At 59.5% G+C, this 15,117-nt stretch overlaps 1 protein-coding gene across 1 annotated transcript; it reads left to right on the forward strand.

The window, feature by feature from the left end:
- The first annotated feature begins 131 nt into the window (after positions 1–131).
- CCM2 (CCM2 scaffold protein) lies at positions 132–14,156 on the forward strand. The gene is made up of 10 exons (XM_032686807.1): positions 132–267; positions 5,056–5,229; positions 5,525–5,608; positions 5,996–6,179; positions 6,609–6,745; positions 7,475–7,610; positions 9,913–9,970; positions 11,036–11,174; positions 12,118–12,256; positions 13,204–14,156. Exons 1-10 carry the CDS (start codon positions 238–240, stop codon positions 13,476–13,478), a joined length of 1,356 nt encoding a protein of 451 aa, XP_032542698.1. The 5' UTR covers positions 132–237; the 3' UTR covers positions 13,479–14,156.
- The last annotated feature ends 961 nt before the right edge of the window (positions 14,157–15,117 follow it).

Consider the following 15,117-nt stretch of genomic DNA (forward strand, 5'->3'; position numbering starts at 1 on the left):
ACGGGAAGGCGCCGCCCAAGATGGCGGCGGGGCCGAACCGCGGGCGCTGAGGCGGCGCCGGCGCCGGGAGCGGGAGCGGGGCCGGGAGCGGGAACGGGAGCGGGAACGGGAGCGGGAAGCGGGGCTGGAGCGGGACCCGGGCGGGCTATGGCTGCCGCTGCCGCCGCCGCGCACTGAGGCCCCGCCGCGCAGCCAGGCCGGGATGCCCCGGGGGGGGCCCGGGCCGCCGCCGGAGCCATGGAGGAGGAGGGCAAGAAGGGCAAGAAGGTGAGAGCGGCGGCACCGCGGGGACCCCCCGGGGGTCGCTCAGCCCCGGCGCGGGGCACTCCCGAACGCGGGCGTGGGACCTGCGGGACCCCCGGCCAGGATCCCCCTTCCCGAGGGTTTCCCGGATCCCCTTTCCCGGGGGTCTACCCGGATCCCGCCCCCCCAAACAAAAATCCTCCTCCCGATGTGAATGGGGGTGTCGAGAAGATCATTAATTGATGGGGTTATTATTTATGAAGCTCTTAACTTATGGGTTTGTTAACTTACTTAAATCAACTCTTTACGGGAATTAATCTCATTTCTATACCGGTTCATTTATACCTTTATACATTTGTACTTCCTCGTGTCTCTGGGTCTCAGCAGCTGCCCCTGTTCCCACCTTGCCCTAATTTCCCTCATTTCAGCCCATTTCTGGCTCCTGCGGGGGAGGTTCAGCCAGAGCTGCTCCACAATCCTGGAGCAGGGGGGGGGGCTTTGATCCCGTAATTTTGGGGAGAAATCAGATATTTTTGTGGGGCCCTGGACTCCCAGGGATCCAAGGAAGGGGCAGCAGGTTCCCGCTGAGCCTCTGCCTGGGACTGAGCAAAACATTCCCAGAGTGAGGGAAAATGGATGGATTTCTTGGGGCGTTTCCATCCAGGCTTCCCATGGAGCCAGACCTGGGAATTCAACCCCCCTGGTGTCACCTGGTGCCAGAGAGGGAGGAATTACCCTCCTGGAGATGGGATGCTCCTGCCTTTGGGAAGGACTTGGCTCCCAAGGCTTCAGGTGATGTGGGGTGACCCCAGGTGTGGGTCCCACCTCTTCCTTGGGATGTCCCAGTTTGGAGTCTGGATCCTCCTCTTAAGTGCTTGGACATGTTCAGCTGATCCCCCCACTGCTCTCCATCCCACCTGGATGATCCCACCTGTCCTCCTTCTGATCCCTAAATCCTCCTCACAGCCCCTTCCCAGGGCTGATCCCGCATTTTCCAGTCCCTTCTGTCCAGACCTGGCTGCCCCAGTCTGTTTCCCTCCTGCTTTGTGGGTGATCCCAGTGGAGGAGGAGGAGGATTCCCAAGGCTGATCCCACATTTTCCAGTCCCTCCTGCACCGGTAATCTCAGACCTGTCTGTTCCTGTCCTGATCCCAATGGATTGTGAGCTCCCTGAGCCCCTCCAGAGCTATGGCATCTCCTGGGCTGATTCCTGGCCTTATGGAGCTTCCTTGGAGCCAGTTTTCCATGGGTTTGGGGTTGGATCACCATTAAACCCTGATCATTCAGGGGTGGATGTGGAGTCGGGGGGCTCCATCCCTGTGTCCAGCTGCTGTTCCAGCTGCAGGGAAAACTCTTCCCCCTGTTTTTTTTCCACCCTGTGGATCATTCCAGCAGCACTCTGGGCTGAAGTGAGGGCACTGAGTTCCTCGAGTGCTGATCCAAAGGGAGGCCGGGGCAGGTTTGGGATGAGCAGGAAAGACCCAGCTCAGCTTTGGGTAAAGCCTGAACTGGTTTAAACTGGGAGCCTGGAGTTCCTGCCAGGAGCTGGTGTTGCCAGGATCTCACTGGGGGTTATCCCAGCAGGAATGAGCTGTTTCCTGGGCAGGTTTGGGATAAACTCCCGTTTCCCATCCGGAATTCCCGCGGGGCCGTGGGAGCCTGCCCGGGGCTGGGATCACACCTGGAGCCCCAGGTGAGGAGGGATGCTCCCGGCCTGGTTATTCCTGGGAAGAGGAGAGGGTGGAGGTGGATTTTCTGGGAATGATTTGCCTGTCAGGAGGATTTTCCTGCTGGTCTGACTCCGGAATCCGTCCGATGGCTGCAGGTGATCCAGAGCTTGCGCCATGTCCCTGAAGGAATTCTCTGTTAGCATGAAATTCCTGACTTTTCCAGCTTGGGAATGCCCTGGATGGATCCAGCCCCGTGCCCTGGGCTGATCCCTCAGCAGGGCAGGGGGGATTCTGCCCCTCTGCCCCCTCAGCTGAGACCCCCCTGCAGAGCTGCTCCAGCCCTGGGAACAGCAGCAGGAGGACGTGGAGCTGCTGGAGCTCCTGGGGCTGGAGCCCCTCTGCTCCTTGGGGTGTCTGGGGGGCCAATAAAGTGGATTTTGGAGTGTCTGTGCTGTGGCTGCTGGGGGAGCAAACAGCTGCCTGTGGTTACTGGGAGATGGGGAACAGGGTGACAGATAAACTTCCACCAGCCCAGGCTGCTCCAAGCCCCGTCCAGCCTGGCCTTGGACACTTCCAGGGATCCAGGGGCAGCCACAGCTTCTCTGGGCAACCTGGGCCAGGGCCTCCCCACCTTCCCAGCCAGGAATTCCTGCCCAGTATCCCATCTCTCCCTGCCCTCTGGCAGTGGGAAGCCATTCCCTGTGTCCTGTCCCTCCATCCCTTGTCCCCAGTCCCTCTCCAGCTCTCCTGGAGCCCCTTCAGGCCCTGCAAGGGGCTCTCAGCTCTCCCTGGATCCGTCTCTTCTCCAGGGGAACCCCCCCAGCTCTCCCAGCCTGGCTCCAGAGCAGAGGGGCTCCAGCCCTGGCAGCAGCTCCATGGCCTTCTCTGGACTCTCTCCAGCAGCTCCAATGGGAATGACTCCTGGCTCCCATTCCCAGGATGGCCCCATCCTCCCCAAACCGGCCACCAGGTCTTGGGCTGCTGCTTCTCCAACCAACCTCCTTCTTCAGGGAGTTGTAGCCTCATTCCCAGCTTTGCTTTCCAAATGTGAAACCTGAAACTCAAAACAGAATCATGGAATGATGGAACAGTTTGGGTTGGAAGGACCTTAAGGCTCACCCAGTTCCACCCCTTGCCCACCTTCCACTATCCCAGGTTGCTCCAAGCCCCATCCAACCCTTGGACACCTCCAGGGATGGGGCAGCTGTGGCCTCAGTGGATCATGGGATCATTAAGGTTGGAAAAGCTTCTGGCATCATCAAGTCCAACCCCTGGTCTCTACCCGGGTGCTGGAGCCAAACCAGCTCTGAACTCTGGGGAGAAACCAGGGCTCAGCCTCCCGTGGGATGGGGGGATTTCCATCCTGGTGTGGCAGCAGCAAAACACAAAGGATTTGGGGTGTTCCCAGGGATTTGGGGGTGCAGGAGGCGGGGTGGGAGGTGGGAATGGGCTCGTGCCACAGCCCCATCACCAGTTCCACCCCCAGCTCGACCTGTCACGTGGGAGGGAGGAAACTGTGGCCGTGGCACTTCCTGGCCCCGAGCTCCTCCATCCCGGCCCTGGCTCCCCCAAAGCCAGGGGAACAGCTCCCCCTTTCCCCCCAGAGCCCCCCCGGCTCTCCCAGCACGGTTGTGTCCCAGCTCCCAGGGAATTCCATGGAGGACGAGGTGGGTGCCGGGATCGGGGAGCCCCAAAAGCAGAAGCTGTTTCAGAGCTGCGTCACCGCGGGAGGTGCCTCTGCCTCGGATTTGGGATCCCCAGGTCCTCTCCCCGGAGAGCCTGGGGGGCTCGGGATCATCCCAGCCCCACGGAGACAGCACATCCCTGAGGGAGAAGGGGGGTTTATGGATGGGGGGTGGATCTGGAGCCAGCTGGTGAAAGGGGAAGTGTCTGGGTACTGATTCCAGTCGGGGGTTCCTGCGTCGCTCTGCTTCGGATTCCCAAAAGATTCCTGTGGAATTAGATCCTTGGGCATCGGCAGCCAAGATTTGGGATGGGGCACCCTGGAGTTGGAGTGTCCCCAAACCTCTGCTTTTGGCAAACAGAACCTACTGAATCCAGGATTTCCTTCTCTGTGGAGTCCCAACCCCTGGGCAGGGTTATGGAGTCACGGAATCATGGAATATCCCGATCAAGGATCATGGAGTCCTTCTCCTGGATACTTCCCAAAACTCCACGCTGCTGCTCCTGAGGCAGGGGCTGTGGAGTTGTTTTCTTCCCTTTTGTCCTATAGAATCCCTTTATTTTTATCTCCCCGATCCAAGGGAAGTTTTTCCAGGCCGTGCTGTCCCCAGTGTCCTTGTGGCTGATCATTCCCATTCTCCCGGGAGCTTTTCATTGGTTTAGATTTAATTAATTCACCTTTGGAAGCACCTTCTCTGCCCCTGCAGATCCCATATTCCTTTCTCTTGGCTATGGGGATCAGGAAAGCTGGGATGTGAGTGTCCTGAGGGGTGGGAAGCAGAGGCCACCAGGGAATGGGGCGTTGGAGCCATGTTGCTGAGGAGCTCCCAGGTCCAGCCATGGATCTGCCTGCTCCAAACACCCACTTCACCTGATAACCCTGGAACTGGAGCAGTTTGGGGATGTTCCCAGTCGTTTATCCAGCATGGAGCTCGGTGGGATCCGCTTGGAATTCCCGTGCCGATACCAAAGGTGCTCCCTCTCAGCCAGGAGCCCACCTGTTGGCTCCAATGGTTTTCCAAACCTGGCACTTCAGGAACCACCAAGAGCCGTTTCTCCCAGAGAAATTCGCTTTCTGGATCATTTCCTCGTTATTTTGGGTCTCCTTGGAACATTCCTGCCTGTTCCTTGGGCATTCCTTGGTGAGTCTCCACGGCAGAAGGTACAAAACCACGGAGGAACCCTCCGGGTACGCTCTTTACCTGGAACATACTTGTATTCCCCTCACCTGGAAGGTTGAAGGTGGTGACCTTGGGGGAGAAACACCGCATTTTGGAAGCGTTCAGCACTTGGGACACGTCCCAGGACGACGCTTTCCAGCGGAAAGCCGCGGATTTGTAGCTCCCAGCGCGGAGTGTGGGAGCGGCAGGATGGGCTTGAGGAGGGCTGGGCAAGGGCCCCGAGTTTCAGTGGCACAGCCCCTGTCACCCTGAGCCCGGCGTCCCCCTTCCCTCCCCAGCCTGGCATCGTGTCTCCGTTCAAGCGGGTGTTCCTGAAGGGCGAGAAGGGCCGGGATAAGAAGGCCCAGGAGAAGGTGACGGAGCGGCGCCCGCTGCACACGGTGGTGGTGCCGCTGCCCGAGCGCGTGGAGCCCGACCTGCTGCTGCACGACTACATCGAGAAGGAGGTCAAGGTAGTGCTCCACCTGCTCGCTGGGAACCCCTTCCCCATATCCCACCTGTCCCTGGGAAACCATTCCCCGTGTCCCGTCCCCCCATCCCTTGTCCCCAGTCCCTCTCCAGCTCTCCTGGAGCCCCTTTAGGCACTGGAAAGGGCTCTGAGGTTTCCCCGGAACCCTCCCTTCTGCAGGTGGACATTCCCAGCTCTCACCTGTCTGCAGGTTTTCCTGGGAGCATCTCCATGGCTCTTCTGGACTCATTCCAAGGCTGTGTCCGTGCTGTGGTAACGGTTTGGCTCTTCTTTCCCAGTATTTAGGCCAGCTCACCTCCATCCCGGGATACCTGAACCCCTCCAGCCGCACGGAGATCCTGCACCTGATCGACAATGCCAAGGTGAGGGGGCACCTGTTCCAGGAATCCCAGCGGGGAAAATCCAGGGTCACAGAGCTTCCACGGCGCTGGGGTTCATCCAGCCGGTGTCCTCCATCCCAGTGTCCTCCATCCCGGTGTCCTCCATCCTGGTGTCCCCTGGATGGGAGGGAAAGGTTCAAAGGTGGGAGGGAACGGTGAAACACCCCTGGGAGGGCAGTGAGGGACTGGAATGGGCTTCCCAGAGAAGCTGTGGCTGCCCCATCCCTGGAATTGTCCAAGGCCAGGCTGGAGCAAGCTGGGCTAGTGGAAGGCGTCCCTGCCCGTGGCACGGAGCCGGACGATCCTTAAGGTCCCCCCGTGATCCCAAAGCGCTCCGTGGCTGAAGCCGTGCCCATCCCTGTGCTCCAGAGGGCCCACCAGCTGCCGGGCCAGCTGAGCACGGAGCACGACGCCGTGCTCAGCCTGTCTGCCTACAACGTGAAGCTGGTGTGGCGGGACGGGGAGGACCTGATCCTGCGCGTGCCCATCCACGACATCGCCGCCGTCTCCTACGTCCGCGACGACTCCGCGCACCTCGTCGTGCTCAAGACAGGTGAGCCCTGCCCCTGCTCCTGGGGTTGTCCCCACGGGGGGCAGTGGCACCGGGCTGGCGGGGGGTGTCCCTGCCCGTGGCTGCGGGTGGGACCGGGGGATCCTCAAGGCCTCTCCAGCCCAGGCCATTCCAGGGCTCCCTGTGACACCGGGAGCCTGTCCCTGTGTGCTCTCAGGAGGGGGAGGGCTGAGCCAGGGATTTATCACATTACAAACCCCCCAGACAGGCTGTGGGATAAAGGAGTAAGTGCCTTAGGGGCTGGAATTCCCCTGGTGGAGTTCTGAGCCGTGGGAACGGCCAGAGGTCTCCAGAGCTGTCGAAACAAACTGCAAAGTTGAGGCTTTTCATCCCCTTCTGCTCTGCCCCCCCCAAGATTCCTTCCTGTCCCCTCCCTGCCCCGCCTTTCCCTCACTCCTCCTCTCCCCCCAGCTCAGGATCCCGGGATCTCCCCGAGCCAGAGCCTGTGTGCCGAGGGCTCCAAGGCGCTGACGTCGGGGTCGCTGTCGGAGAGCGCCGGGGGGCCCCTGGAGTGCTGCTGCCTGGTGGTCCTGGCCACGGAGAACAAGGTACAGCTCCCACCTGTCCAGGGAAACCCCGGGAACACCTGGCCATTGCTGGGAAATGTCTGGCTCTTGGATCGCTGGGAGGGTGGAGCCCCAAACTCCACAGCGGCCACAGCCCGTGGTGTGTCCGGATCCTTCCCTGCCTTGTGGGACACGTGGGTCTGGGTTTAGGGATGCAGGTGTCGTTGGGCACTGCTGGAGCACGAGGTGATACCTGGAGAGGGACACAAGAGGGTCTCCAAGGATGGTTTCCCTTGGTTCCTGCTGCCCAGAGCCTCCTCCAGCAGCAGAAAATCCCTGAGGAGGACAATCCCATAACGGGATTTTGCTGATCAGGGTGTTTTCCCAGTGTTGACCTGGGAGTTTGTTTCATCCAGCATCTGGATCCAGAGATCCTGGTCTCAGTCTCTCCAGTCTCCGCTCGGGCTGGAGTTTCACTCCCCGTGTTCCCAGTTGTGATGTTCCCTGGGCCACCTCCACCTCTCTGGGATGCAGGTGATGAGCCAGAATCCCAGGGAGCTGCACGGAGGAGCCTTGGCATGGAATGTGGGGGCTCAGGAGTGGATGCTGGAGCATCCCAGCTCCGTTCCCGGGTGGGAGAGGGTCGGGATGTTCCTCTGGCAGCGTGGGAGGGTGACGGACTTCGGGTCCTCGTGGGAGACGACCCCTGTCCCACGGAGCCGACGGGAAAGGCCGGGCTGGGGTTTTCCAAGGCTCCCTGCTCGTTGCCAGGTGGGTGCCGAGGAGCTGTGCTCCCTGCTCAGCCAGGTCTTCCAGATCGTCTACACCGAGTCCACCATCGACTTCCTGGACCGCGCCATCTTCGACGGGGCCTCCACGCCCACGCGGCACCTGTCCCTGCACAGCGGTGAGTGTCACCTGTCCTGTCACCTGTCCCTGTCACCTGTCCCTGGCACCTGTCCCTGCACAGCGGTGAGTGTCACCTGTCCTGTCACCTGTCCCTGTCACCTGTCCCTGGCACCTGTCCCTGCACAGCGGTGAGTGTCACCTGTCCTGTCACCTGTCCCTGTCACCTGTCACTGTCACCTGTCCCTGCACAGCAGTGAGTGTCACCTGTCACCTGTCCCTGTCACTGTCCCTGCACAGCAGTAAGTGTCACCTGTCACCTTGTCACCTGTCCCTGTCACTGTCCCTGCACAGCAGTGAGTGTCACCTGTCCCTGTCACCTGTCCCTGTCACCTGTCCCTGCACAGCAGTGAGTGTCACCTGTCACCTGTCCCTGCACAACTGTGGGTGTCACCTGTCCCTGTCACCTGTCCCTGTACCTGTCCCTGCAAAGCAGTGGGTGTCACCTTGTCACCTGTCCTTGTCACCTGTCCCTGTCCCTGCACAGTGGTGAGTGTCACCTGTCCCTGTCACCTGTCACTGTCACCTGTCACCTGTCCCTGCACAGCAGTGAGTGTCACCTGTCCCTGTCACCTGTCCCTATCCCTGTCACCTGTCCCTGCACAGCGGTGAGTGTCACCTGTCCCTGTCACTGTCACCTGTCACCTTGTCACCTGTCCCTGTCACCTGTCCCTGTCCCTGCACAGCAGTGGGTGTCCCCTGTCCCAGGGGTGCTCCCAGCATCCCCCACATCCACCCCCTGGAGGTCCAGGGACAGCCACACTCAGGCAGTGCTTGGGGTTGGAAAAGCCTCGGAGACCCTCGAGCTCACCCATCCCTCATCACCAACCCATGTCCCCAGGTGCCACATCCACGTGGATGTTAAACCCCTCCAGGGGTGGGGACTCCACCCCTGCCCTGGGCAGCCTGGGCAACCCTTTCCATGATGGAATTTTCCCAAGATCCAACCTAAACCTCCCGTGGCACAACCTGAGGCTGTTTCCTCTCGTCCTGTCGCTCATTCCCGGCCTGTCCCCTTCCAGCAGAGTCAGGAATCAGGCTGGGTCAGGAATGCCTCTGTGTCAGGAATCACTCACTCTGTGTCAGGAATCACTCGTGTCAGGAATCACTCGTGTCAGGAATCACTCGTGTCAGGAATCACTCACTCTGTGTCAGGAATCACTCGTGTCAGGAATCACTCGTGTCAGGAATCACTCACTCCTCGTGTCAGGAATCACTCGTGTCAGGAATCACTCGTGTCAGGAATCACTCGTGTCAGGAATCACTCACTCTGTGTCAGGAATCACTCACTCTGTGTCAGGAATCACTCACTCTGTGTCAGGAATCACTCGTGTCAGGAATCACTCGTGTCAGGAATCACTCACTCTGTGTCAGGAATCACTCACTCTGTGTCAGGAATCACTCACTCTGTGTCAGGAATCACTCATGTCAGGAATCACTCGTGTCAGGAATCACTCGTGTCAGGAATCACTCGTGTCAGGAATCAATCGCTCTGTGTCGGGAATCACTCACTCATGTCAGGAATCCCTCACTCATGTCAGGAATCCCTCACTCATGTCAGGAATCCCTCACTCATGTCAGGAATCCCTCACTCATGTCAGGAATCCCTCACTCATGTCAGGAATCACTCACTCATGTCAGGAATCCCTCACTCATGTCAGGAATCCCTCACTCATGTCAGGAATCCCTCACTCATGTCAGGAATCCCTCACTCATGTCAGGAATCCCTCACTCATGTCAGGAATCACTCACTCATGTCAGGAATCACTCACTCATGTCAGGAATCCCTCACTCATGTCAGGAATCACTCACTCATGTCAGGAATCACTCACTCATGTCAGGAATCCCTCACTCATGTCAGGAATCACTCACTCATGTCAGGAATCACTCACTCATGTCAGGAATCCCTCACTCATGTCAGGAATCACTCACTCATGTCAGGAATCCCTCACTCATGTCAGGAATCACTCACTCATGTCAGGAATCCCTCACTCATGTCAGGAATCACTCACTCATGTCAGGAATCCCTCACTCATGTCAGGAATCCCTCACTCATGTCAGGAATCCCTCACTCATGTCAGGAATCACTCACTCATGTCAGGAATCACTCACTCATGTCAGGAATCCCTCACTCATGTCAGGAATCACTCACTCATGTCAGGAATCACTCACTCATGTCAGGAATCACTCACTCATGTCAGGAATCAGGCTGTGTCAGGACTCAACGCTGTGTCGCTCCTGGGCTGGGAAATCACCGAGTTTGTGCCTCTCACATTCCGTACCCCAAATTTTTCTCCTTCCAGATGACTCTTCCACCAAAGTGGACGTGAAGGAGCCCTTGGAGGCAGATGCCAGCACTTTGTAAGTGAGCCCTGGCCCTGGAGCCGGGATTAACCCCGGATCTGCTGCCGTGGGCAGGGGGGAAGCTCAGCCTGGCCCCGCTGGGCCTCGGCGGGTGTTGGCACGGATCCTGCCCGGGCCTGGATTGTCCTGCCCTCAGCATTCCAGGGAAAGTCACGTCCACAGCGAGCAGTGCCTGTGTCAGCACAGCACGGGGGCAGCGGCTGATCGGCCCTGCTGGAGCTGGGAGAAGGGTTTTCCCAAAAAACCCCTTCAATTGGGAAACTTTTCTCTCCTGGGTCACTGGAAACCTCTGTAGTGTTTGTGGGATGAAATCCCAACACACAATCCATTGGATAACATGGAGGGGCGCTCTTGGAATGCCAATATCAAGGGATGCTCTGGAATGTCCAACACTGAGGGATGTTCTTGGAGTATCCAACATGGAGGGATGCTCTTGGAATGTCCAACACTGAGGGATGTTCTTGGAGTATCCAACATGGAGGGATGTTCTTGGAATGTCCAACACTGAGGGATGTTCTTGGAGTATCCAACATGGAGGGATGTTCTTGGAATGTCCAACATGGAGGGATGCTCTTGGAATAGCCAATATTGAGGGATGCTCTTGGAGTATCCAACATGGAGGGATGCTCTTGGAATGTCCAGCATTAAGGGTTGCTCTCGGAATATCCAACACCGAGGGATGCTCTTGAAATGTTTAACATGAAGGAATTATGAACACTATTGGAAATTTGCAGCTTTAGCCCCAAAATGAGGAGTTTGGGGATTTTTCCCTGTGCTGTTCCCAACGAGGAAGCACCTGGAGGGATAATTCCCTGTGTGGGGCTCCATTGTCACAGGGTCACCAAACCAGTGTTTGGCTCCATGGGGTCCTCGGGGTGCCCTCAGGAGCTGGAGGTTCCAGAATCATGGAATATCCTGGGCTGGGAGGGAGCCCCAAGGCTCAGAGCCCGGCTCCTGGCCCTGCACAGCCCGCCCCAAAATTCCCACCCCCACGTGGCTCCCCACCCCTCCAGCCCCTCCATGCCCAGGGAGCTCCCGAGAACTCACCGTGTTCCGTGTCAGTTCCTTCCCAGACACCCTGGAGGCAGGAGACACGTCCCCGTCCTCGTTCTCGGCGCGCCCGTCCCCGCACGTGACCACGGCGAGCGAGAGCGAGCTCAGCACCACGGCCACCGAGCTGCTCCAGGACTACATGATGACGGTGGGGGCCTGGCCGGGCTCTGGGACCGGGACCCTTGGGGCACTGGGATGATCCTGGGATTTGGGACCGGGACCCTCGGGGCATTGGGATGATCCTGGGATTTGGGACCGGGACCCTCAGGGCGTTAGGATGATCCTGGGATTTGGGAGCAGGACCCTCGGGGCATTGGGATGCTCCTGGGATCTCGGATTGTGGCCTCAGAGGGAGGGACAATCCCCTGAGGGGTGTGGGAGCAGCTCGACCTCCTCCTTCCCAGCCAGGCTGGGCGTGGAGGGCCTGACTGTGGGCTCATGTCGTGGAATCTTGGAGTGGTTTGGGTGGGAAGGGAACTTACGGATCATCCAGTTCCACCCTGTGCCATGGGCAGGGACACCTTCCACCTTCCCAAGTTTCTCCAAGTCCCGTCCAACCTGGCCTTGAACAATTCCAGAGGTGGGGCAGCCACAGCTTCTCTGGGAAATCCACTTCAGTCCCTCACCACCCTCCCAGCATTTCTTGCCAATATCCCATCTGAATCTCCACTTTTCCAGTGGGAAGCCATTCCCTGTGTCCTGTCCCTCCATCCCTTGTCCCCAGTCCCTCTCCAGCTCTCCTGGAGCCCCTTTAGGCCCTGCCAGGGGCTCTCAGCTCTCCCTGGAGCCTTCTCTTCTCCAGGGGAACCCCCCCAGCTCTCCCATTCTGGCTCCAGAGCAGAGGGGCTCCAGCCCTGGCAGCATCTCTGGGGCCTCCTCTGGACTCTCTCCATGTCCCACAGGAGCATCCCCCACTCTGTCTCCTTCCCACTGTCCAAAGTCTTCCATATCCCTAAGTCCCAGCCCCAGTAGCACCCCGAGCCTGTCCCTGCTTTCCCATCGGGATGAGCGGGTCCCTGGCTGCAGCCAGTGCCATTCCCAAGCCTCCCCCCCCATTCCCAAGCCCCGGTGCCATGAGTGCTGTCCCCCAGCTCCGGACCAAGCTGTCCTCCCAGGAGATCCAGCAGTTTGCCATGCTGCTCCACGAGTACCGCAACGGAGCCTCCATCCACGAGTTCTGCATCAACCTCAAGCAGCTCTACGGAGACAGCAGGAAATTCCTGCTCCTGGGTGAGTGCAGGAGAGCTCCAGAGGTGGGAACTGGGTGCTAAGGGACAGGCAGTGGGATGGGACTGAGGGGGAAAGGGTTGGGGCACAGGGAGGCCTTGGGGTCACCACACGAGGGGAATGTCTCAATCCTCCACTCCCGTGGAGATTCCTCCTTCCTGGGCCATCTGTCCCAGCTTATCCTGGTTTGAGTCCCTGCCTTGGAGCTGTTCCCTGTTCTCTCCTGGCTGTGGAACACCTGGGAACCTCCTGCCAACCTGGGAACCTCCTCCAGAACAAGGGAATCTTCTCCAGACCAGGGAACTTAATCCAGACCTGGGAACCTCCTCCAGACCTGGGAAATCTCCAGGCCAGGGAATCTCCTCCCAACCTGGGAATTTTCTCCAGACCTGGGGCATTTAAATAACCTGGGCTTAAACACCTGGATCCTCTCACCTGGCCTTTACTATCCAAGGGAAAACAGGCCAGGAGTTTAAAATCCTGACAGGATAGGAACAGTTTGTCTGACCACACCCAGGGCCTCCCTCCTGGCCTCTAATATCCAAGGAAAACAGACCAGGAATTTCAAATCCCCCCAGCACCGAAGCAGTGTGTCTCACCTGGCCCCTGCTGGCCCCTGGGGACACCGAGGGGACAGGGCAGATGTCCCTGAGGGGACAAATTATTGGCATAAGCTCAGCAAAGCCGAGCAAGGAGTCGGGTGAGGAATTAGATCCTCTGGAGTTCGGAAAATTAGATCCTCTGGAGTTTGGATTTTGCCCTCAGTGGGCAGTGGCCACAGGTCCCAGGTGTGAATGGGAGACCCTGGAGCTCCCGTCCCCCCCGAGAGGCTCCCGGGCTCTCCCGGAAGGCTCCGGAGCCTCGGGAACACCGTGCGGTGAGGAACCCCCCGGGTACCTGCCCTGAGCGTCCCGCACTCCAGCCCCGTCCGTGCTCTCTCCCGGCTGCAGGCCTGCGTCCCTTCATCCCGGAGAAGGACAGCCAGCACTTCGAGAACTTCCTGGAGACCATCGGGGTGAAGGACGGGCGCGGGATCATCACGGACAGCTTCGGGCGCTACCGCCGCTCCCTCGGCGCCGCCTCCGCCTCCAACGGCACCGGCGCCGCCGGCAGCTCCGACGAGCAGTCGGTGCCCTCGGAGGAGGACGAGTGGGACAGGATGATCTCCCACATCAGCAGTGACATCGAGGCGCTGGGCTGCAGCCTGGACAGGGACTCGTCCTGAGGGAACGGGGCTGGACACGGGGGGGGCCGGGACACGGAGCTGCCCCGGGGGGATCCCGGCCCTCGGAGGGACACCGGGACACGGAGGTGCCTCTGGGGGGGACGTGGAACATGGACCTGCCCCTGGGGGGAACACGGAGCTGCCCTTGGAGGGACACCGGGATGGGGAGCTGCTCCTGAGGAGAACACGGAGCTGCCTTTAGGGGAGACGTGGAGCTGCCCCTGGGGGTACCCCGGGACATGGAGCTGCCCCCAGAGGGGGACATGGAACATGGAGCTGCCCCTGGGGACCCCAGATTGGCCCTCGGAGGGACCCAGGAACACCAACCTGTGCCCTTGGAGGGTCCCAGAACATGGATCCTTCTGCAGGACCTGGGGGCTCCAGCAGGATGGATTCACTCTCCTGGCCTCATTAACAGCTCCAGGGCAGGAACGGCTCCGGTGTGGATTTGGGGGACAGAGCTGGATTTGGGGTTTGGATTTTTGGGGACAGATCTCTTTCTGAGCATTAAGGTTTCCTTTCAAGGGATGGATCTCCCCAGAGGATGGATCTGCTCTCAAGCATCCAGATCTCTTCCTGAGGGGCTGGACCCGCTCCCTCCCCAGTTTACAGTTTGCACAGCAGGTCCCCCATAACCCCCCCTGACCCCCCAATGAAGTTTTGCCACAATGTGAATCATTTCACCCTCTCGGCCCTGCTGTCGGAACATTCAGGAACATTCTGGCTTCCCCAGTCTGGGATTTCCCACAATCACCCCCTGCCCATCCGGGGGGGAACAGGAGCTCAGGGGGGGCTGCTGGGGCGCCCCAGGACCCCCAGAGCTGATCCAGGACCCCCCTTCTATCTGCACCCCCTGATGGGAGTCCCACCTTGAGGGGGGGCCCCCAGTTAATCCCACAGCCACACCAGAGGGGTGCTGCCCCCTCCATGGGTGCCCAGGGGGGGATGGGCCCCTCCACCCAGGCAGACGCTGACTCAGCAGTTTGGGGGATCCCGCAGCTCCAGCACATTCCAGCGGCTTCAGCCCCAAATCCCCCACAGTGCCTTTAACCCCTCTGCTCCCAGTGCCCACCAGTTCACCAGCACCCTCACTGCTGTGTCCCCAGTTCACCAGTTCCCTTAACTGGTGTGTCCCCAGTTCACCAGCTCCCTTAACTGGTGTGTCCCCAGTTCACCAACACCCTCACTGGTGTGTGTCCCCAGTTCATCAGCACCCTCACTGGTGTGTCCCCAGTTCATCAGCACCCTTAACTGGTGTGTCCCCAGTTCACCAGCTCCCTTAACTGGTGTGTCCCCAGTTCACCAGCACCCTTAACTGGTGTGTCCCCAGTTCACCAGCACCCTTAACTGGTGTGTCCCCAGTTCACCAGCTCCCTTAACTGGTGTGTCCCCAGTTCACCAGCACCCTCACTGCTGTGTCCCCAGTTCCCCAGCACCCTCACTGGTGTGTGTCCCCCCACTTCACCGTTACTTTTACTGGTGTCCCCTTTCTCCCTTTACCCTTACTGATGTCTTCCCCTCCTCACCCTTAACTGGTGACCCCCCCCTTCTCCTCCCGGGGGTCCCCCAGCCCCAGCTCCTCCTCCTCCTGGAATTTGGGGGTGCTGGAAGCTGAGTGATCCCGGGGACTCACCTGGGG

Source organism: Chiroxiphia lanceolata, chromosome 1 (genome assembly GCF_009829145.1).
Source record: "Chiroxiphia lanceolata isolate bChiLan1 chromosome 1, bChiLan1.pri, whole genome shotgun sequence".
NCBI classification, from domain to species: Eukaryota; Metazoa; Chordata; class Aves; order Passeriformes; family Pipridae; genus Chiroxiphia; species Chiroxiphia lanceolata.